The 20929-nt window shown below is 48.2% G+C and overlaps 8 protein-coding genes across 8 annotated transcripts; 4 read left to right on the forward strand and 4 right to left on the reverse strand.

Annotated features, from left to right (window-relative positions):
• Nucleotides 1–111: 111 nt before the first annotated feature.
• Nucleotides 112–1936, reverse strand: F4817DRAFT_328923 (beta-lactamase family protein). The gene is made up of 4 exons (XM_049302203.1): nt 1754–1936; nt 1070–1632; nt 711–1002; nt 112–639 (listed from the first exon to the last, which is right to left on the reverse strand). Exons 2-4 carry the CDS (start codon nt 1607–1609, stop codon nt 209–211), a joined length of 1263 nt encoding a protein of 420 aa, XP_049162025.1. The 5' UTR covers nt 1610–1632; nt 1754–1936; the 3' UTR covers nt 112–208.
• A 385-nt stretch (nt 1937–2321) lies between these two features.
• F4817DRAFT_328926 (uncharacterized protein) lies at nt 2322–6205 on the reverse strand. Its single transcript, XM_049302204.1, has 2 exons — nt 3531–6205; nt 2322–3480 (listed from the first exon to the last, which is right to left on the reverse strand). Exons 1-2 carry the CDS (start codon nt 5925–5927, stop codon nt 2590–2592), a joined length of 3288 nt encoding a protein of 1095 aa, XP_049162026.1. The 5' UTR covers nt 5928–6205; the 3' UTR covers nt 2322–2589.
• A 1041-nt stretch (nt 6206–7246) lies between these two features.
• F4817DRAFT_369097 (alcohol dehydrogenase) lies at nt 7247–9377 on the forward strand (the record flags this gene model as incomplete). The annotated part of the gene is made up of 5 exons (XM_049307314.1): nt 7247–7267; nt 7454–7583; nt 7646–7781; nt 7841–8478; nt 8536–9377. The coding sequence occupies 5 exons, from the start codon at nt 7247–7249 to the stop codon at nt 8751–8753; spliced, it is 1143 nt and encodes a 380-aa protein (XP_049162027.1). The 3' UTR covers nt 8754–9377.
• A 2329-nt stretch (nt 9378–11706) lies between these two features.
• On the forward strand, nt 11707–12892 carry F4817DRAFT_285414 (uncharacterized protein). The gene has a single exon (XM_049299592.1). The coding sequence runs from the start codon at nt 12161–12163 to the stop codon at nt 12701–12703; it is 543 nt and encodes a 180-aa protein (XP_049162028.1). The 5' UTR covers nt 11707–12160; the 3' UTR covers nt 12704–12892.
• F4817DRAFT_285462 (putative DNA repair protein NTG1) lies at nt 12655–14597 on the reverse strand. Its single transcript, XM_049299593.1, has one exon. It carries the CDS (start codon nt 14373–14375, stop codon nt 13083–13085), a length of 1293 nt encoding a protein of 430 aa, XP_049162029.1. The 5' UTR covers nt 14376–14597; the 3' UTR covers nt 12655–13082.
• Nucleotides 14598–14661: 64 nt separating this feature from the next.
• Nucleotides 14662–15917, forward strand: F4817DRAFT_328962 (mitochondrial peroxiredoxin PRX1). The gene has a single exon (XM_049302205.1). It carries the CDS (start codon nt 14826–14828, stop codon nt 15627–15629), a length of 804 nt encoding a protein of 267 aa, XP_049162030.1. The 5' UTR covers nt 14662–14825; the 3' UTR covers nt 15630–15917.
• Nucleotides 15850–17708, reverse strand: F4817DRAFT_285759 (DUF676-domain-containing protein). The gene is made up of 3 exons (XM_049299594.1): nt 17521–17708; nt 17093–17392; nt 15850–17033 (listed from the first exon to the last, which is right to left on the reverse strand). The coding sequence occupies exons 1-3, from the start codon at nt 17575–17577 to the stop codon at nt 16071–16073; spliced, it is 1320 nt and encodes a 439-aa protein (XP_049162031.1). The 5' UTR covers nt 17578–17708; the 3' UTR covers nt 15850–16070.
• A 361-nt stretch (nt 17709–18069) lies between these two features.
• On the forward strand, nt 18070–20918 carry F4817DRAFT_328966 (uncharacterized protein). Its single transcript, XM_049302206.1, has one exon. The coding sequence runs from the start codon at nt 18705–18707 to the stop codon at nt 20727–20729; it is 2025 nt and encodes a 674-aa protein (XP_049162032.1). The 5' UTR covers nt 18070–18704; the 3' UTR covers nt 20730–20918.
• The last annotated feature ends 11 nt before the right edge of the window (nt 20919–20929 follow it).

The raw sequence follows: 20929 nt of genomic DNA on the forward strand, positions 1-20929 counted from the left end.
TATTAAAACTAATTATGGTGCCCTAAACACCCCCTTCCGGGTAAACATTTATAAATAACAAAATTTATTATAAAAAACCCCATTCCACAACCCCCCCCCCCCCCCCCCCCCTATTTAAGCCACTCCCTCGAGCGACTAATTCATACCCAGAGCTTATGAAACTTAGAGCTCCATCCCTAACAATCCCACCGCAGATAATTCCCATTCACTATGCTTTAGCCAGCTTCAAATGCTTATACACAGCCGCCTCGATCTGGAACCACAGCCCAAGGACCGCCGGGTCAAAAGCCGGCAGAATCTGCGTGCACACCATGCCAGCGACATTGTGCTCGCGGTCCGCCCACCAGTACAGATTCGGCAGCCCGGCCCAAAACGCAGTCTTGGCCGACCTGCCCGTCGCCGGGCCGGCGCCGCTCAGCATGAACGTCAAGCCCCAGCCCTGCGGCGCGTTTCCGGGAACGGGGTACAAGTCCCCGGTCGCGTTCGTCAGATGCGGCTTCGCTGCTGCGATGCCCTGCCGCCCGAAGTCGGGGAACTCCGGGATCTGGTTCGTGAACATCTGCTCTACGGTGGATTTCTCGAGGATCTTGACGCCGGTCTTGGGGCAGGTGCCGTCGTTGAGGAGGACTGCTAGGACGCCTGTGGGGCGGGTTAGTTCCTGGTTTGCGGGATTACGTGGTTCGAAGATTGGGTTGGGGGTTGGGGCTTACGGGTGTATTCCTGGGGCTTGGCGAAGAGACCGGCTCCGCCGCTGTTGAACGTGTCGGCGATCTCTTCGGGAGTTGAGACGATTAGGGGTCGCCGGAGTAGGTGGTCTCGAGGAATGAGCTTGCCGTCGTGCAGCCTTTGGTGCATATGAGCTAGGTTGTCTTTCATCGATTGCGTCGGTATCATGGTAAGGTTCCCCAGACCAAGTGGCTGGCAGATGTTCTTTTGAATGTACTCATTCAGGGTCAACCCAGTCTTCCTTTGTAGGACGATTCCAGCCCAGTCGATACCAATCTATTGAGGTCAGTTTTCGTTCTTTTATTGGAATTGGTTATTTAGTCCGGTATTATAAGGTACTTACTCCGTATCCCCATTTCTCGCCCGGTTGAAATCGCAGCGGGATCTTCAGCATATCCTTAATATCGCCAGAGAACTCGTCAATGCCGATAGGAAGACTCCAATCCCTCAACGTCTCGTTGAAGAACGTGTATGAAAAACCCGAGGTATGAGTTAACAGCATTTTTAGGGTAATCCCTCTTTTCTTCTCTTCGAAAGTTCCATCGTCCTTGAGAACTTTGATATCTTTTAGTTCTGGACATAGCTCCTCGACTTGCGCCGCGTCGTCTAGTTTCAGCTCCCCCTTTTCGACAAGTTGCATACAGGCAAGCCCTGCAATTAGTTTGGTGCAGCTCGCTAGGTAGAATACGTTGTCCAGCGTCATGGCTTCATTGGATATAATGCCTCGTTTGCCAGCCGAGTGGGCAAATAGTTCGTTCCCGTCTCGGTCTACAACAACAGCGACTGTCCCGGGAACGCTAGACGCAGTTGATTCGCCGCCACTGACAAGACTCTGCTCTATGATAGAGCGGAGTTCGCTAATTGCTTCCTCTGAGAAACCCATTGTTTCTTATTGGTATATTGATCCTATGGTTTATTCAGGTTTGGCGTGTTAGCTGTCCAATCTCTTCTTTGCTTCAACTAAAGCTTGAAATATATTGTTTTCAACTAAGCTCGATATAAGAAAGATGAGGAGGGTAATATATACCTAGGTATCTACCTAGGTAGGTAGGTATGTATAGATATCGAACACCACATCGTAACGCCGAACAGCCAAAGGCCGAGGTCGAGCCATTGCAATGCATAGTGATAACTCGTTACTCCCCCTCTCTATGATATAAGCGTGGAGTGGTATGCATACTATGGTTACAGGCCAAAGTTTAACGAGTGGGTCAGGTACCTGTGGCTGTATCCGGGACAAGCAGATATATCGAAAAACTTATATCAAATATTACCATTTTTCAACCAAATTAATAGATTTTTTAATAAAAAAAAAAATCAAAATAATCTTTAAATAACCTAAAATCTAAATATTTTATCGCATTAAATTTATTAAACCAAATGCAAAATTTATACAATTATGTTTATATAAGGTCGCGCTATACTATAATAGGTGCAGTACAAGCCGCAATACCTGGCCCACTCCTTAAACATACCCATATAACAATAGTAGATGAGGCGTCGTAGAATGAGGAGTGTCCAATTACGCATCTGTTCGTCCTCATCTAGGCTAATAGTTTGGGGTATGCCAATTTCTACCCTGGGAAGTGAGGGGATGAAGGTTACATTCGAATTGTCACGGGTATACCGGACTAGCACCTGAGGTGCTTCAAAGCTATGTATTAAGTTCTCAATAATGTTATGACAACTCATTATTCCTACTTTCTGCTCACAAGGCAGATTAACTTTTCCATTGGTCATTTCTTCTGGGACGGTGCTACCCTGTTCGCTAATCACCATGTTCTCCTAACGCCTCCGAGCACCAACCTACATGCCTTGCCAATTATGACGATTCCTATTACGACCAAATCATCCTGCGAACCTTTACAAGATGACACTATCCGCCTGTTCTAACCACAGGTTTGCTAGGTCTCTTGTTAAACCCAGTCTGATCTGTTTAAGTACATCTCCAGAGCTGCTAGCCGAGAATATCCCCGCTCTCCAATCCCAGGCCCGCTTGACAGGGCCCTTAATGACACCGCTTTTCATTACAGACTGATGAAGCTGGGATGCTATCATCGAACTGCCAGTCATCATAAAACTACCACCCAAGGAAGAAGTAGACTGCTTGAGAAGGTCTGCAGGTGTAGACCCTTTTCCATGTCCCGATGCGAGGACCAGTTTAAAAAACTCATCCGCAGCATCGTAGACCCGGGATCCAACGGTTTGAATGTCTTCAACCGCTTTAAGAAGTGTATCGATTTGATCAAGAGTAATCACGGGTGATGGTTGGCCCACGAAGACGGATGCTTCTCCAAGTAGTGCTAACAAGAAATCTTCGCTGACAACCGCGTCGCGTGAGTCATCGTACAAGCCTCCTCGAATGTTGTCATCAGCGCTAGCAATGACAGCTACCAGGGCAGTGGCGGCTTGTTGGCGACGCACCAAGGATTTGGGGTTTGTTTTGCTGTCTCCATCACGAAGCTCGTAGAACTTCCTGAGCGTAGCATACCCGCTGAGCATCTTACCAAGAAGTTCTGCCGCTTCGAGATCCTGCTTCGCAAGTTTCTCTAAAGTTGCCGTGCGCTCCTTTAGTAGCTGTTTCAAAGTACTGTCCAGCTCGCTCTCCGGCGGATATGTTGTAGATTCCACCAGTGAAATGGACATTAGTGTATTCAGGACATCGCGAACTTTGCCAGGCCGGTGGGCCAAGGAGTAATACCATAGAGCTTCTCCAAAGCGGAAGGTATCTTTTGCTAAGATATCTCCGAAAGTCTAGCATGCGTTAGTATAATGTTGTCGTTAGTGTATCAGCGTGTGCATACCTCAGCTGTGTCTTCTGCAAAGTTGATCATTCCAAGTTCGTTCAGCAGCCGCCATATCTTGTCGACAGTCTCGCGAGAAAACTCGTCGATGGTACTAAGAACACTCTGGAGCAATTCCTGTACTAACTGCTCAGACCGCTCGGGAGAGTCCATTCGGCCAACGACCTGGACTCCCATTTCCCATCCATCCCGTGAGGCCTTACCATGCAGACCAGTGCCCGCTATATACTTGCGATCTTTCAGGCTGCGGGCATAGTGAACTAAAGTGGTATCTTTGATTCCGTCTTTCTCGTCGGGCCCTGTGCTCTGATTCATTCCTAAAACCTCCAATTCTTCCATGTCAAAATCTTGCATGTTAATAAGATTTTGTGGTTCTTGAGGAGGGAGCCATCGGCCTAACGAGGCAATTTCGGCTACCGTCGACGCGATTGGGAGTGACCATAATCTCAAGAATCCGATAACCCCTTCAACGTTGCTCTCAAACGCAGAAGCAACTGCTACTTCAACAGGGTCAGCGGAATTGAAGTGGAAATCAGCCTCCGTAGCAGTTTGAAGGGAAAGAGCAAGACGATCAAGGAAATCGTCACCCGCCTCGGATTGGCTAGGCAATTGAAGTGATCTTGAATGAGATAGGCCAAGATTCCGCTTGTTGTGGCTATTATCCCACCATCCGAATAAACCAATCGTAGCCTCGCACCAGTCTTCCGCGGCCGCAAGGATAGCGTCCGGTTCTCCGATGAGAATCGCATAAAGGGACTGAAGATTTTCATAGATATCCCAAGGGATCCTGCTTTCTGCCCTTCGAGCAAGCCCTGAGAGTGATTGTCGTCCATCCACAGAATCGGCAAAATCGGATTCTCCAAATCGGCTCGAGGAAAGAGCTCGTTCTTTGCCTTCAGTGAACCCAATGAGTGCTTCTTTAGCTGCCTTAGCCTTTAGACGGAACAAAGTCCAGTCACTACTTTGGATATCCCAACTATCATTGCTCATCGCAGGGCATATTTCCATGACTAGGCATAGATCCTCGACAACACGTTTGATATTCGATAAGACTTGGCCACTATAGACTGCTTCGCCGCGAGGGGATTTCTTAGGAGATTCCCAGCCGGCCTTTCTGAGAAGTTGCACTACCCCAGATATGTCACCACGTACGAGAGCATTAAAAACGACTTGCCAGAAAAGCCCATGGGCCGCGGGTGAAGGGCGATGTTGTAGGACGTTATTTACTTGATCCGGGTCGAAATTGTGTGCTGCACGTTGCCAGTCGAAAAGAACAGCGGGCAAGGCTATATTTTTGATATCTCCAAAATCGTCTCTCCTTGCTGGTGTATGATGAATTTGAAGAACCAGTACAGCTAGGTAGAAGGCTTTCTCGAAATTCGGGGCGTAGGGACTCGGCCCTACCCTAGCCGCGTGTTCATCGTCGATTTTGGGGAGCTCTTCTACGTGAGGGGCCCATATCTCATTAACCAGTTTAACACAGGCTTGAGCTAAGGTATCGTCCAGTCTCTCCTCGTCGTCTTCAGGACCCACGCCTTCATCATAGAGACGATTTACGAGCTCTTCAGTTTGTATGATGACGTTGTCCGGCTCGGACACATCTGCAAATGGGGATTGGCTATAGAGATCCTTCGCAAGGGCCGCATACTTTAACTCCCGCTTTCGGGCGTTAATAGAGCGCATGGAAGAAGCGCGAAAGATGTCTTCGGCTTCCTTGCTGATACGTTCGTCTGCAGCGGCTGTTGTGAGCATCATCAGGTCCGCATCGCCATCAGATAGTAGATCGCCATACGGCCCAGTGCCGGCTATTTCCCTCAGCAGGTCCTCTTCCACATCATATTCATCTTCTCCTTCCTCCATAGCGTCTGCTTCCGAACCCTCATCATCCTCTAGGGGATCCGTATTATCAGGCTCGGTATCTTCGCCTTCAGTCGAATCGTCAAGTAACATGCCGTAAGTCCTCCCTCCTATTTTCCCTCGTTTGTTTTCCTCTTCATCATCATCATCCTCCTCCTCCTCCACTCTCTCCCCGTGATATTCTCTGCTCAAGCCAGACGGCTGCCTTGAAGTAGAACCCTGAATTGATCTTCCTAGGGGCGCATTGCTATGTTTTCTAGAGTGCGACTTGGATTGGGAAGGATTTGGCCTTCCAAAATTTGGGGCCTTGATCTTGCTTGACGTGCTTGAGGCGCCTGACATGGCCCCAATGGAACTCTGTAAGAATGAGGGAGACGGCTCGCCGGCAGGGGTAAATGATGCGGTAGATGAAGGTGGAGGAGGACCGATGGGAGTCGTTGATGGATGGTCTGCAGAGAAGCCGAAGCCAGACGAAGCTTTTCGAGAGCCTCTTTCCGGCGTAGAGGGCGACGAGTTCAAGCCTGCAAATCGGAACGCCATCTTGACGGATGTGAAGCTCGACAGCTACTTCGAAATGCCTTTAGAATAGCACCATAAACAAAGATTAACTCTAGCGAAGATACCCCATGAGGCTATCAGCGCTATAGGGTCGTGAATTGGATTGAAAATACTTATTAATGGCGTGTTGGGTGTTGTTGCTCGGAGCTATGAAAGCTGGTATGAAAGAACGTGAGCCAAACAAAAATTTACGGTCGCGACGCTGAAGCTTCAAGGACGCGGTGCTTAGCGCATACAAACTTCACAAGCAGGAGCTGTCCCTGTCCGCTGTTACCTAAGCACAGACCATATATCATGTACCTTGTACCTACCTATGTACCTCTTAGGAATGGATGCCCTTTAGGTGTACAGTGCGTAAATCATTTATCACTGTACAATTGGTACTCGCTACGTCCTCCGGGTTCTCGTCTGAGATATTGGTATAAAATGGCACTTCTCCATGCCATCCATTCCTATCTTCATCTGCGCTGCATTCTATCAGCCTTGTTGATATTGAATTTTACAGCATAAAAGTTACTCCAAACTAGAAAGGACTAGAAAAGGATACCATTACGTACATCCATATTCAATATCTGACTTATCATATACAATACAATAGCCAACCGGATATTACAGCAATACACCGCACACCTTGCTACATTTTGATGAGATAGGCGCGCAACATGCCAAACGATTGACTCATTTATCTTCACCAGGATATGGTGCAAGAACGAGCTAACGTCTTTCTACAAGGCTATGATGTACATGCCGAGTTTTGTCCATAATTCCCCCGTTTCCCGTCTTCTTAACATGCCGGTTGACGATATCGCATATCGCATAATCTCTAGGCGGAGTGAGTTGGAGCATATCGGGAATGGATGTGTCGGGAATGCAGGTGTGCAGCGTCAGGAGTCGGTATTAATGCGATACTAATAGACTCATACTACCTAATGGTATTAGCAGTCATGATGATCGCAGGAGTGACATCAAGATGCAAGGTAACAGGCTAACCTAAAGTTTTTTATCTTTCCCTCTCCCTTTATCTCATCTCGTATGCCTAGGTGTGTAATATCCGCTCGCCGGGGCCTAGTCTCACTCTCTCCTCACTGCCGTGCCGACTCCCCCACCTGAAGAATAACCAGTGGTGGGGTCAAAGAGGCTTCGAGCAGGAAAACTCCGCATCAAACAAGCAACCCAAGAAGTAGCTGAGCAATCCATTATAAAAGTTGATAGCTCAAGGGCTTTTCTTTTTCTTACAGATTCTTCAGAACTAAAAGATTCAATTACAACAATTCTTTGTTTTAACCAAATCTAACATCACTATGGCTGATACCGTTGGCAAGGTTCGTATCCTTCTCCCTTTCTCCCCTATATCCGTTCTATGTTCTTATGAGCGCGTCCCCTTTACCCCGCGCATACGCGTAATATATCACCAAACTGCTATATACATGTTGTATAGCATGCTTTATTGTCTATGTGATCCATTGTCAGCAGAGATCTAAAGCTGACTGTCTCCTTCTACACGATAGACCATCAAGTGTAAGGCCGCCGTCGCCTGGGAAGCTGGCAAACCCCTCAGTATCGAGGAGATCGAAGTTGCGCCGCCCCAAGCCCACGAAGTCCGAATTCAGATCGTCTACACGGGAGTTTGTCATACAGGTATACCTTGCCAAGTCTTAATCCCGAATCAAGTCCGAATGTCCCGTTAAACAGTGGAGCAGATGCCTACACGTTATCCGGCAAGGACCCAGAAGGCGCATTCCCTATCGTTTTGGGACATGAGGGAGCCGGTATTGTCGAATCTGTTGGCGAGGGCGTCACCAACGTAAAACCGGGTGACCACGTTGTCGCACTATAGTAGGCTTAACCCTACCTTCCTTACGTCCGCCATCTCTTAGGCTAATATCGATCAAAAGCACTCCCGAATGTAAGGAATGCAAGTTCTGCAAGTCTGGCAAGACGAATCTTTGCGGCAAGATTCGGGCGACCCAGGGCAGAGGTGTCCTTCCGGATGGCACCTCACGCTTCACCTGCAAGGGACAAAAACTTCTCCACTTCATGGGAACGTCGACTTTCTCTCAGTACACCGTCGTAGCCGACATCTCCGTCGTTGCTGTCCAGCAAGATGCTCCTATGGACCGAACTTGCCTGCTAGGCTGCGGTATCACTACCGGTTACGGTGCTGCGAGAATCACGGCCAACATTGAAGAGGGTTCTAACGTGGCGGTCTTCGGAGCCGGTTGCGTCGGTCTTTCGGTTGTCCAAGGCGCTGTTGCCCAGAAGGCGGGTAGAATTATCGTCGTTGATGTGAACCCAACCAAGGAAGAATGGGCCAAGAAGTTTGGAGCCACCGACTTTGTTAACCCTACTAAGTTGGAAGGACAAACGATCCAAGAAAAGCTCATCGAGATGACTGATGGTGGCTGCGACTACACTTTTGACTGTACTGGTAACGTCAGCGTGATGCGAGCAGCATTAGAAGCTTGCCATAAGGGTTGGGGTCAGAGTATCATCATCGGCGTCGCTGCCGCCGGCCAAGAGATCTCAACTCGACGTAAGTTCCAAATTTTTCTTACTAGAAGCTTCACCTAGAAACTGACACTATGAACAGCATTCCAGCTAGTCACCGGGCGTGTATGGAAAGGCTGCGCTTTTGGCGGTGTCAAGGGCCGATCTCAACTTCCCGGCCTCGTCAGCGATTATCTAGAAGGTAAGCTAAAGGTGGATGAGTTTATCACTCACCGCGAAGATTTAGACCACATTAACACCGCGTTTGAGTTAATGAAGGCGGGCGATTGCATTCGTTGCGTTGTGACCATGAAGGAATAAAAAATGACACGAGTCAATATCTTACCTATAGAACCGACTGGAATCTGATGAAAATGGGTCTGACGAGTCATGAAAAATAAGTCGCAAAGTGTATCCCTAGCTTTTAGTCTAAGCAGTTTATGAATATTGTCCTTTGATAGTGAACAATTTACTCTTTTTCGCTCGATCGACAATGAGGCGTATTTTCCAGCGCGTAAAAGGTCTCTCACCAGCTACCTTGAAGCCTTGCTAATATGCAAAAAGTCCCCAGCTTCCATGTCAAACATTATTGCAAGAGCCTCTCCTAGTGAGTCCGTAGTCCAAGGCGATTGTGGCATTACCAACTAGCCAACCCATGGTACTCTTTCATGAAACGGGCACTAACATGTAAATGGGCCACGAATATGCCATGCGCTTCTTGTCGACATTGGAAGGTCTCACACAAGAACAGTACTGTTCCATACGAATACTCTGTTTCAGGGAAATCGTTGGCGGACAACCGATAGCTCACAAATTCGGGAAGAGAATCAAAGAGACGAACACCAAAGAAGCCACTAGCCTAGTATATACGTATCTCGGATAGGTTTAGATAGGCGGTCTAGATCCTAGAGGCTACATAGGGCAGGTAAAAGAAGCCATCATATTCATGCATGGGGTCCAAGCCAAGTCAGGCATTTGATATTCATTGATGGAGAGCCCCTAAAGTACCATACCAATATGCACATACGTACGAAGTAGTATACATATGTAAAAGAGACCCCTGCGCCGTCATCATTCGAGACCCTGCTTGCATCGCAGTGTGGCTCCAATTCTCCGCAAATATCCACCACATGATCGATGGGTTCCCGCAGAAAGCGCCTAAGCTATAGAGATTATATATATAGGTAGGTACCTATACTATGGGGAACGAGAGTGTAGATATGTTAGGTACATATAAAATACGCGGAAACGAATTCATTCATTCAATCGTTAGCTCGATATCGATGTGTAGGCGTCTTGGTGGCCAATTTGTCTTACACCTTGGCCGGACCGGTTGGGTGATCTAGATCGGCATCATACATATACGGACGTAGTGTACACGAGGTGTGTAGGAGTTAGTCAGTTCAGTCCAGTCAGCTAGTCAATCAGTCAATCAGCATACAGCATAATATATACCTTAGGTAGATTAGGTAGGTCATTTCGACGTCTGTGTGGCGCGGAACACTTTATGATGATTACTATTTAGTTTCACCACAGACGATAACGGTAGTCCGTAGCACGAAATCTAGCCTCGCGAGTTCGTATTTAGCTAGTAACATAGAGGTTAGGTCCGGAGGCGGTTATCAGTATCCCAGCCTCAACTCCCGCTAATACGACTGACTGACTGACTGACCGATTGTATGTATGTATGTATGTATGTACGAGTCGATAGAGTTCATTAACCAACGCCAGCGCCAACGTCGTTCGCGCTCCACTATGTAGGCGAGTCGTTGTCAACATCTCAACTTTTCGTGGTGCGCTCCCCGCGAGCAATCCGTCTGGCTGGCTGGCTAGGTTTCAGTTGCCAAGTTGATCAAGCGGGCATTGCATGTTCCACTCTGACACGACAACAACAACAACAACAACAACAACAACAACAACAACAACAACAACAACAACAACAACAACAACGAACAAACCCGACCACCACCCCGTGCCGAGTGAGGTATAACAAGATTAAAGTGAGAAAAAATAAATAATTTGTAGACGGGCGGACATGTGGCAGTCTGAGAGGCGAGGGGCCCTCGAGAAGCAAGCCCGGCGAATGGAAACTGGTTGCTTTAACTACCTACCTACCTAGTAAGCATTGCGGTGGAAGGGATGCATATTTATTTATCTATTTGCTCGTCTGATCACGTAGATGAAGAAGGTCTCAGTTAGGCGACGCCGTTCTTATCTTCCCTGTCATGTATATAGTATAGTATATAGTATGTAGTTTGTAGATGCAGTAGATCCGGAGGCGGCGTGCTACGCTAGATACATAGTTGCCCGATATCCGGCGGGTTTCTCGGTGGGTTTTATCGCCCGTATGGCGTGAGATACATATAGGGAAATCCGGCAGTGCTTGTTTTCTGTTTTCTGTTTTCTTTTTCATATCTATTTGTCCTCCTGTGGCTTGTATTAAAGGCACTTATTAATATGAATTCAATATCGGGTCATGGCCCAACGTGTGTCCACCAGAGTTTCGAACTTATTAGCTTATTAGTTGGGAAGGGTTAGGTAGTCATCACCACTCATGTACGTAGGAGTTGTCGTGGTCTGTCTTTTTTTTTACGCGGAATTCCCGAATTAAGGTACTTTGATGACTTGTCTGTGTAATCCGTAATCAAGATGGGGATGTATGCTTTCTCCATCTCCAAATGGGCGCCCCCCCGGTCCTTGTCGTCTCCTTGTCCTTGTCCGTAATTCTCCCCCCTCCTCCCCTGCTCCCCCCGGTATTTCGCTGATACGTGCATCCCTACATACGGCATATCCCACTTAGACTGTTAGATTTTATACCTAATCGGCTTGCCTCCCGTTTTCGGAGCCTTGCGCGGAATAGTCGTCATCAGAATTGATACCTGCAGACTTGCCCGCTAGTGACTGGAGTGACTGGAGTGACTGGAGTCCCTGGAGTCCCTGGTTCATTTGGCTTATGACTAGGCAAACTGACGATCACAAATCCAATCCGACAAGGAATCCGTTCGCCTCATCCTTTTCGTCTTTCCACCTCACTACCTCACTAGCTCATTCTAAACGGTTCCATTCTCGCCGCCACAAGTAAGGAGTCATTCACTTCTGTCAGAAGCAATTTCTTCCCTTGTTATCATCATCAACTTCGTCTTCCTCTCCTACATTTACATTCACTTCTATCTTTAACCTAATCACTCGGAAAATACCAACAGGGAACCTCCTTTGATAAGGTGCCAAGCTTTACGATCTGAGCCCGATTCTGTAAGTGATCCATCACGGCCCGAGGTTCATTCACCTGCAATACCTACACACAATACACACACAATACATACACACTACCTACCTAACCACACGTGTACATGCAAACCTATCCAATTCAGCCTCTATTTATTACTTAATTCCTCCTTTTCGCCTGGTCAAGGCGTCTTCTCCACCACATTTGCCATCATCCGAGTTCTTTTATTTAAAGAGGATCGCCTTTCTAACATTCGACCATTAGCCCGCTCTCGAGCCATTCTCCCTTGGTTCTCATTCCACCTATTCCCAACTCGGCAATCTGCTGATCAGTAATACCCAACAACAAAGACGACGAAATAATAAACTTTATCTTTTCCGTCTCGTGCCGGTTATAGACAAGCAGTCATCTTCATCCACCCCCCAACATCGTCGACCACAAACGACCAGAACAAGTAATTACCACCACCACCACCACCACCACCATCATCAACATCATCAACATGGCACCCCAGAAGCCCCGCTGCAACTTCAAGGAATGCAAGTCCGCCGCCCAGCGAATCGTCGGCGACTGCGGTTTCTGCGACGGACACTTCTGCGCGAAGCACCGGTTACTAGAGGATCATAAGTGCAGCGGATTAGAAGACGTAAGCATGAGCCCAACTCCCTCGGAATCCGGCGACAGCGACGACTGGGCCACAGAGTGGTGGCTGGTCGGGCTGGCCGAGTATCTCGGCGACTCTGGTCTTCTCGAGGAGGAATGCGGTGGTTCATGTCCCCCTTCAGGTTCACCTGTGCTAACTCTAGATGGCAAATGCAGTGCAAGAAAGAATCGCACGAGCGAAACGCGGCTCAGCTCGAGGCCGAGCGGACGCAGGTCATCCGGGGTGTATAAGGACCGGACCGCCCCTCCATCGTCTCGCGTGACAGCTAGACGACGACGCCGTCGTTCCCCTCCGGGAGTCCGACCGCGAGCCCGCGGCCCCGTCTTCGCTTCTACCAAACCCTATCTCCCTATCACGACACCCGTTAGCTGCACGCGATAAGAGACCGCCTGCGGTTGGGCTTGGTCTGCATCTATTTTACTACTCTTCTACGAGCATGGCGTCCGGGCATTGGCTTAGGGCAGTTTGTATTTCATTTAGGCCTGCGACGGCGCAGGCGGAACAAGTTGGACTCCTCGAGTTCATTTTCGAGTTTTCCAGGAGGAGTCGGCTTGTATGAATCCCACGAGTCTCCTACGACGGAGCCTATTCTCAGTTTTCGGCGATATTGTACATACATGATTAAGCAATTATGAGACTTTCTCCTATTTGGAGTTAAGACCTCCCTGATGAACATTTGATTTCCACCCATTAATTACATTTTCCCTGAATGCCTCGTGATATCCTACACTGTGATCGACCTGTACAATAACTCCACGTGCTATGCTTTATTTGATATCCGTTGCCGTTTTGGTATGGTGTTTCTTTGTTTCGGACTGGGCTCCGGGCTGCCTCCGGGCTGATCTACGGACATCGGTTCCTTCTCTTCATCTTTTACAGTCTCGTTTACAATGATGTCCTTTTCAAGTACTTCTTCCTCTTTTAACTCTTCAATTTTTACCACCGATCCATCATCTTCAAGCTTTTTGACTTGCGTGCTTTCTCGGATCTTCCTCCCTTCAACGACCTTCTTCCTCTCGGCGGCTTTGCACAGGCCGCGTAGACCCAAGTCGCAGTCGCCGCACCGCCTCCCAACAGGCAGACAAACAGTCTGTCCAAACCCAACGAGTAACCAGTTTATTTCACGCCAGCGATCGCGCGGTAACCAACTCTGCAGCGCAAGTCGCGTTTCCTCAGGGTTCTTAGTTGTATGCCATCCCCACATGTTTGTAATACGATGCACATGAACGTCGACGCCGATTCCCTCGGTACGATCCCATGCCGCTGACAGGCAGAGATATCCCATCTTGGGGCCGACGCCCGGTAGCGCAACTAGGCCCTCAATCGTATTTGGGATATCGCCACCCCACTGATCGCGTAGGATCGGCGCGGCCTGTTTTATATACTTGGTCTTGTTGTTGTGGAAGCCGACAGCCCAGATCAACTTGTTGATCAGATCCGGGTCCGCTGCAAGTACGTTTTCGAGATTAAGGCCTGGAGGAGCACCGGGAACATGCGGGGGAAGCTCGGTCTGCAATCGCTTCATTGCGACAGCGTTGGTTGTGTCCTTAGTCTGCGATGACAACATAAGAGCGATTAAGGTCTGGAAACGTTGGTCGCGTGGGCTCATTGTAGTATCCGCGAGTCGCTCACAGCCCATCGTATCGACGGCCGCATTGGCCGCTACGCCGCCCGGGGATCGCATCGCCTTGACAGCATCGTATATTTCTTCCCAATCTGAAGGCGCGCTGACTGTTGCCTCTCCGGTATCCGCGTTGACAGTTTTTCGAGCTGGCTTTCGCTGACGTCTACTTGCTGGGGGTGCTATCACCTTTATCTCGATTTCTTCTTCCTTCTTAACCGTGCGTCGCGGCGAAGTCGACGAGGCTTCGAGGAGAGTAGTGGTCCGCTTCCGCTTCCGGATAGCCGCTGTATTCGGGACTATATCTTCGATGTCCGCAGGGGGAAGAGTCGAGTTCTCCTTGCTACTGGGGCCGTCATCGCCATACCTAAAGCGCGCGAGTGAAGATCTCGTAATCCGTCGCGGTGGCGATACTATCGGCCGAGGAGGCATCGAGTTGGAAATATAGGGGAAGTATCTTGACACACTCGATAAATTCCCATGCCGTTAGATGCTAGCCTTGCGCTTTGAGCGAGAACTATACCGCAGCCTTCAATCTACGTATTAGGTGGGTCTTATAATGCTGCGTAATTGCATTCACCATATTGATGCATCAGGGTGTTGCAGTTCCGGCTCGCAGGCTGGTCCCTGCATTTTCAGCTTAATACTAGCCCATATCAGGCAAGGGTTGGACCCATATAAGCTTAAGTGCCCCGCTGCCCCTCCGTTGCGCAATAGCGATTATCTCGTCTCAACATTAAGTCATTAAACCCTCTTTATGATCGTAAAACTTGAAATTTAATTATGGATATACTCTACGTTACCTGACACTTGTAAACAAAGCATTCTCACTTATCTCTTGCAGCAAGTGAGTCAGTTCCATCACTAAAGTCTATTAGCATTATGGCAACTTTCCTAGCCCGAAGCGCACTCCGCGCAGTTTCGCAAACCCCGCGTCTAGCTTTCCCTAAAGCTACGACATCTCCAATCGCCCTGAAGTCCTGGGTTCAACGACCAGTCTCACGCCGTTTCTTGGCCTCATCAACCATACCGTCGGAGCAGCCTCGTCTACGGCTCGGCAGCGAGGCACCTAACTTCCAAGCCAAGACAACACATGGAGACATTGACTTTCACCAATGGCTCGGTGGTTCTTGGGCCATCCTATTTTCACATCCAGCCGATTTCACACCTGTATGTACGACTGAGCTCGGCGCGTTCGCCCGGCTCGCCCCCGAGTTTGAACGCCGCGGTGTTAAAATGATCGGTCTAAGCGCCAACGACTTGTCATCGCACGAGCGCTGGATCGCCGACATCAATGAGGTGTCCTCCACAAACCTTCAGTTTCCTATTATCGCTGATGCTGACCGCCGCGTTGCATTCCTGTACGATATGGTAGACGCTCAGGACCTAAGCAATATCGACGAGAAGGGCATCGCCTTCACGATTCGCTCCGTGTTTGTCATTGACCCTCAGAAGAAGATTAGACTTACTATGATGTACCCCGCTAGCACGGGTCGTAACACCGCTGAAGTCCTACGCGTCATTGACTCGCTGCAGACTGGCGACAAGAAGGGTGTCACGACACCTGTTGACTGGCATCTTGAGGACGACGTCATCGTACCACCTAGCGTGAGCACCGAGGATGCCAAGAAGAAGTTTGGTAATGTGAGGGAGGTCAAGCCGTATTTGAGATACACTAAGATCTGAGTAGGGGGAAGATTACCTAGCATATTTGCACTAGTGTCTCGCTCGGTCGGTATTCGCACCTACGACTCAAAACAATTCGATGGAAATAATTCTGGACGCAAGGCATATAAACCCTCTATGGGGTATACCTTGAGGGCTAGTCTCTAAAAACCTAGTTGTTTGGTGATATGTATCTCGGCACACTCTAACGGAGGTGTTGGGAAACACACCGAAACGATAATTAAGTCTTCATTAGCTGAAAGGCTAAGTTGAGAATTCTATATAGTTAATCTACATATTTAAGAAAATCGACGTAACTTAATTTTTAATTTCACAAACGCTTCATGTATATCCGCCCAAAAGCCTATTACAACACAATATGCACTCGCAACTCCACCATTGAACGCCTTATGTTGGTATAATCCAGCAGTCTAGGTACTTGAACAAATCATGAGCTACGAATTAGATCAGGAACTCCCCACTAAGCCAGTGTCGAAGTACAACAAGACCTTCCTTAAATCGAGGTGTGTCGGATCGGACGATAATAGCAGCATGACTATGTCGGTCTTGATGAATCCAAACAGGATATTTGCGCCAGCCAACCTTGTCTAGCTCATCGATCATCAAAAACTGAGAAGGTGCTAGAGCTAAAGTTGGGAACTGCGGGTGTGATTTCTTCCGTTCTAAGGCTATGATCTGTGTCTCAGCCTTATTCAACTGACCATCGTCGCGCTCGTCGTCTGATGCTCGTAGGTACGACTCTCCTTGCAAGTTATTAAGGCTTTCATAGACACCTTCCACAGTACCACGGAGGTCCTTGATCCAAATTGGACTTCGGTAGTCCTTAACCTGAATACCTGCGAGCCCCGATTCGTGTAATCGAATGCGCTTCGAGCTACGGAACGTTTGCACGATCGAGTTGACTATCAACGCAACAATGCCAACTGGGAGAAAAACAACTAGCGCAGATATAAACAGCATCCTCCGTAGATTACTTGGGTTGCCCGCAGTAATGTCGGCCATCGCTTTACCGGCACTCTTAGAAACTAGAGGCGCGACTGGATTTAGAGGGTCTAGAATAATGTCTTCGTAGCCCTTAACAAAATTGGCCTTGACTTTACTCAGGTCCGTATAAGGGTCCGTCTTAGCTATGCAGGTAGTGTAATATACTGCGCTCCTATCGTTGACCACATTCGCATAGAGTGTTCGACGTTTAAATCTCTTTAATCCTGATATGAAGATCGACTCGGGATCGGCAAGCACCTCGAGCAATGGTCGGCCGGTGTCGCGGAAGTCATCGATTATGAACAATTGTCTTCCAGACATACATAGCATACGTGCGCCCAGGACGTTCCAAACGTTGTTAAGCCACCCCTTTAAGGGAGATCGAACACCAAGATGCGGCGACGCGAATGTTACGAAGTTCTAGGCATCATAAGTAAGTAAAAGCGAGATTCTAACGCGACTAGACGGATTGTGCGTACCACTGGTTCTACCTGACGAAACACGTCTCTCATCTCGAGTAGTCCAACGGCATAGCGAGCAACGAGGCCTCCCAAAGAATATCCAACAATACTGAGCTTTGTTATCTTGCCGCCCTTATTTTTAATCTTTTCTAGCTCTTCTTCAATCTCGAGACATACGCGCTCGCCTCCGAGTTCGATGCCATCGTACGTAAAGCTGCCGGCATTTCGTTCAGCGACTAGAATGTAGAGCTTGTCTTCGGGATAGGCGTCTCTCAGCGCCTTCGCGACCGATCTCATATGGTTCGGGTTGCCCCAGAGCTAGAAGGTTGGTAAAATTGTCAGTAATGACGTGCATGTATACAATGCACTTATTGAATTATATTGTATTGTACCACGTATGTAGTACGCAAGGGGATGGTGGCAGGGATCCGATGATACCGACATACCCCATGAACAAGCACGCAGAGGTGATCTGCCTCCAAACTACCACCGGTATATTCCATAATAAATGTATTTATTTATATATATTGTCCGAACATTCGTTTTGTGAAGCAACAGTGGACAAAGTTCTAAATTTTAAGGATCTAGTTGCAAAGTAACAAGTAATTAAACCAGGAAACGCCTTCGGTCAGATGAGATTGTCCGCGTGTCCTAAAAGAGCTATCGGTGGTCCTTGAATTCCGACTGCTAACCCGTCTCACCCGGACAATAGTACATAAGATAGTGGAATCTCGCAGGGCTTAGTGCTGGAACGTGTTGCTGTACCTACGTGTAGGATGACCAGGCTTCCCAAGGCTGACGTAAGGACTTCATTACGACTGATAACGTACCTTGCATAGAGGTGTACCTAATGATATATACGGTACCTAAGGCTCCTAGCTTAGAATTGGGAAATAATTTCCAACTTTTTGGGACTTGCAGGACAATAAAATCGGAATAGGACTGGTAACCTGTTATAGATACCTTATTTGATGCCAAACTTGTCTATGGAGAATATAGAAACAATTGTCTTTTCCAGCAGATGTTGGAGACGATAAAGTAACCTGTTATACATGTATTCCGTATTACATAATGCATTTATGAAGGTCTTCATTAAGGTCGCGAATAAAGTTTGATTGGCAGCAGTCGACCTTGCAACCTTACAACCTTACCTTACATAAGATGTCCCACTTTTCCTCAAAGGCAACGACGTTCTACTTTGTATTCCACTGTTCCACTCTGACTTGAATGTTCAAGTTCCAATTCTGATGAGAATCCGAAATACATCATTAGGTAGCATTCTACCTTCTAGATACGTAGAACTAAGAGATTTAGGACCGGTCATCCTAAATATCCTATTGGTAACGACGGAGATATTCATTTCCTAACCTGCTACACGCGTATTGGGTCTTGTTCTCCGGAGAGTTTCTCGCGTTTAACGTATCGATTATTTCGAGAAAGACTCGGATAGAACAGCTGCAAGTGACAACTTACAGGTGTTGATTCCCCGTCTCAACCATATCGGGAATCGCTACTTTTGCTTTCATCCTTGACTCATCGACTTTATTGTCCTATTTCACCATCTCACCACCTCATCCTTTGATCTGTCCATCCGCCACCTCGTCGTGTAGAATCCTGACGTGTTTTCATAATGGCTGGCTCTCTCGCGGCGCTTAAGAACTTACCTTGCCCGGCAGGGGATGATTGTAATGCTTTTCAGTGCCTTTTTAAGCATACCAAAGATGCCAATATAGCTGCCACTGTCAAAAGCCCGGAACAGTCGCCCGTCCATGCAATCGCTACACCATCTTCGGATCAAGTCTTGCCGAGAAAAAGAATTAAATTGGACTCAACATCGTCATCATCGTCACATCTAGAACCAAAAGAGCGGCCACCTACAGCATCCGGGAAACCTGCGTCAGCGCAGTCTCAGATTAAGAAACCCCAAGGGGCCGTGTCTCTTCAAAACGAACCGGTAGTTGGTAAAATGCCCAAACCTCTGCTTACTGCAGACCGGAAGCGCCATATATCAGCTGGAGAAGCCAGCCAGATCGATAGTAGACAAGACGAGGGCTTGGTTGGTAGCTATTCTTCTAAGGCTCAAGGATTAAAGAGTTCATCAAACTCTACACACGCGCACAACACCCTAACACCTTCCTCTACTGGGAAATCATCCAAGCCAGTACCTAAAGCAACCCCTAAGAAACTAGAAGCACTAAATCCCCGCCTCCTCAAGTCATCACCAGCTAAGCACGACACCCGCTTGAAACTCGTTAAGGCCCTGCATGAACAATACGTCCGCTTGAACACTGGGTTGAAGAAGGATACCGACAAAGGAGCATCGAAGCTGGTTCTTTCCGACCAGGAACTAATTGTGAAGACGCTTGATGACGAGCAAGAGATAGCAATCAAGCGGTTCCAGATATATGCCAACGCCATTAGGAACAAAATTATGGCATATAAGCGCATGACCGTTGTCCAATGGAAGGAGGAAAGGTTGTTAGCTACCAAAGATGATAACGCACAGAACGAAGGGGATGCACCAGCTGCGCCTGAACCCATCGTTACTGGGTTAACACCGTCTCAGGAGGTTGATTTCTTGCATAGATTGGTCTGGCCTCTTGGTGGTCTCGAGAAGTATGGGTATGTGGCTTCCATCCCGTCAGCCGAGGACATCGAAAAAGCCAAAGAGAGCGTTGAGGCTTCCGGTAACGTGGAGGTGTGCGACAGATGCACACGACGGTTTCAGGTCTTTCCTGGTCGTAGGGGAGAAGACGGAGCTTTGACATCTAATGGTTCTTGCACATATCATCCGGGTAAGATTTATTATACGGAGCGAGGAGCTGGCAAGTTAGCGAAAAGCCAGAAGAAATATCGTTGTTGCCACCAAAATGTCGATGATGACTCGGGAGGATGTACTACAGCACCTACTCACGTCTTCAAGACGACAAATCCTAACCGGCTTGCGAGTCTGCTCAACTTTGCTGAGACCCCTCCTAATCCGAATATCTCTGCGGATAGGGCCGTGTGCTTCGACTGCGAGATGGGCTATACCGTTTATGGGCTTGAGCTCATCCGACTGACGGCAGTGTCTTGGCCTAGCTACGAGTTGTTGCTAGATATCCTTGTTCAGCCATTCGGCGAAGTTTTGGATCTGAATACTCGTTATTCTGGCGTGACTCCCGAGGATATGGTTTCTGCCGAACGATGGTCTCCAGGAGACGATCATAAACCAGATTCCACTACCTCTGAGCACAAGCCAAAACTCAAACTGGTGCCATCCCCTAAGGCGGCACGAGACCTCCTATTTTCGCTCATCTCTCCCGAGACCCCTCTCGTAGGACATGGTCTCGAGAACGATTTGAATGCCTCCCGAATTATCCATCATACCTGCGTTGACTCAGTCCTACTATTTCCACATAGGCGAGGCTTACCACATAGAAACGGCCTTAGGATGTTGATGGAAACACTGTTAAACCAGAAGATCCAGAAGGAAGCGGATGAGACTACACCAGAGGGGCACGATAGCGCAGAGGATGCCAGAGCTGCGGGCGAGCTGGTCAGACTGAAGGTGCGGGATGAGTGGAAGGATCTTAGAATGAAGGGTTGGTCTCTACAGGACGGAGAGCTCGCCCCGCCGGATGAAGCATGGACGGTAGTAGGAGCAAAGAAGTAAGGCATCCAATGGAGCAGCTAGCCCGTTGTTCTACGTACGATTTTTAAAGGTTGCTTGATTATACTGCGCGGCGCTGGCAGTTTCGTTTAGCTTGTGTTATTTACTTAGGACGTATTACGTTGCGTTAATAGATTCGTCCAGATAGGACAAGGAACGTAGACATGAATAAACATCGAGTCAACAACGAACTCCGGATTTTT

Source organism: Daldinia loculata (genome assembly GCF_022478755.1).
Source record: "Daldinia loculata strain CBS 113971 unplaced genomic scaffold F4817scaffold_8, whole genome shotgun sequence".
NCBI classification, from domain to species: Eukaryota; Fungi; Ascomycota; class Sordariomycetes; order Xylariales; family Hypoxylaceae; genus Daldinia; species Daldinia loculata.

Bases quoted from the DNA above. Each gene is read 5' to 3' on its own strand.
- F4817DRAFT_328923 (XM_049302203.1), bottom strand. From the start codon at position 1,609: ATGGGTTTCTCAGAGGAAGCAATTAGCGAACTCCGCTCTATCATAGAG. The intron at 1,003-1,069 runs GTAAGTACCTTA...TGACCTCAATAG, and splicing joins GCGAGAAATGGGGATACGGA to ATTGGTATCGACTGGGCTGG. The intron at 640-710 runs GTAAGCCCCAAC...CCCGCCCCACAG, and splicing joins CAAGCCCCAGGAATACACCC to GCGTCCTAGCAGTCCTCCTC.
- F4817DRAFT_328926 (XM_049302204.1), bottom strand. From the start codon at position 5,927: ATGGCGTTCCGATTTGCAGGCTTGAACTCGTCGCCCTCTACGCCGGAA. The intron at 3,481-3,530 runs GTATGCACACGC...AACGCATGCTAG, and splicing joins TTGCAGAAGACACAGCTGAG to ACTTTCGGAGATATCTTAGC.
- F4817DRAFT_285414 (XM_049299592.1), top strand. From the start codon at position 12,161: ATGGCACCCCAGAAGCCCCGCTGCAACTTCAAGGAATGCAAGTCCGCC.
- F4817DRAFT_285462 (XM_049299593.1), bottom strand. From the start codon at position 14,375: ATGCCTCCTCGGCCGATAGTATCGCCACCGCGACGGATTACGAGATCT.
- F4817DRAFT_328962 (XM_049302205.1), top strand. From the start codon at position 14,826: ATGGCAACTTTCCTAGCCCGAAGCGCACTCCGCGCAGTTTCGCAAACC.
- F4817DRAFT_285759 (XM_049299594.1), bottom strand. From the start codon at position 17,577: ATGGAATATACCGGTGGTAGTTTGGAGGCAGATCACCTCTGCGTGCTT. The intron at 17,393-17,520 runs GTATGTCGGTAT...CCAACCTTCTAG, and splicing joins TCTGCGTGCTTGTTCATGGG to CTCTGGGGCAACCCGAACCA. The intron at 17,034-17,092 runs GTACGCACAATC...TATGATGCCTAG, and splicing joins TTCGTCAGGTAGAACCAGTG to AACTTCGTAACATTCGCGTC.
- F4817DRAFT_328966 (XM_049302206.1), top strand. From the start codon at position 18,705: ATGGCTGGCTCTCTCGCGGCGCTTAAGAACTTACCTTGCCCGGCAGGG.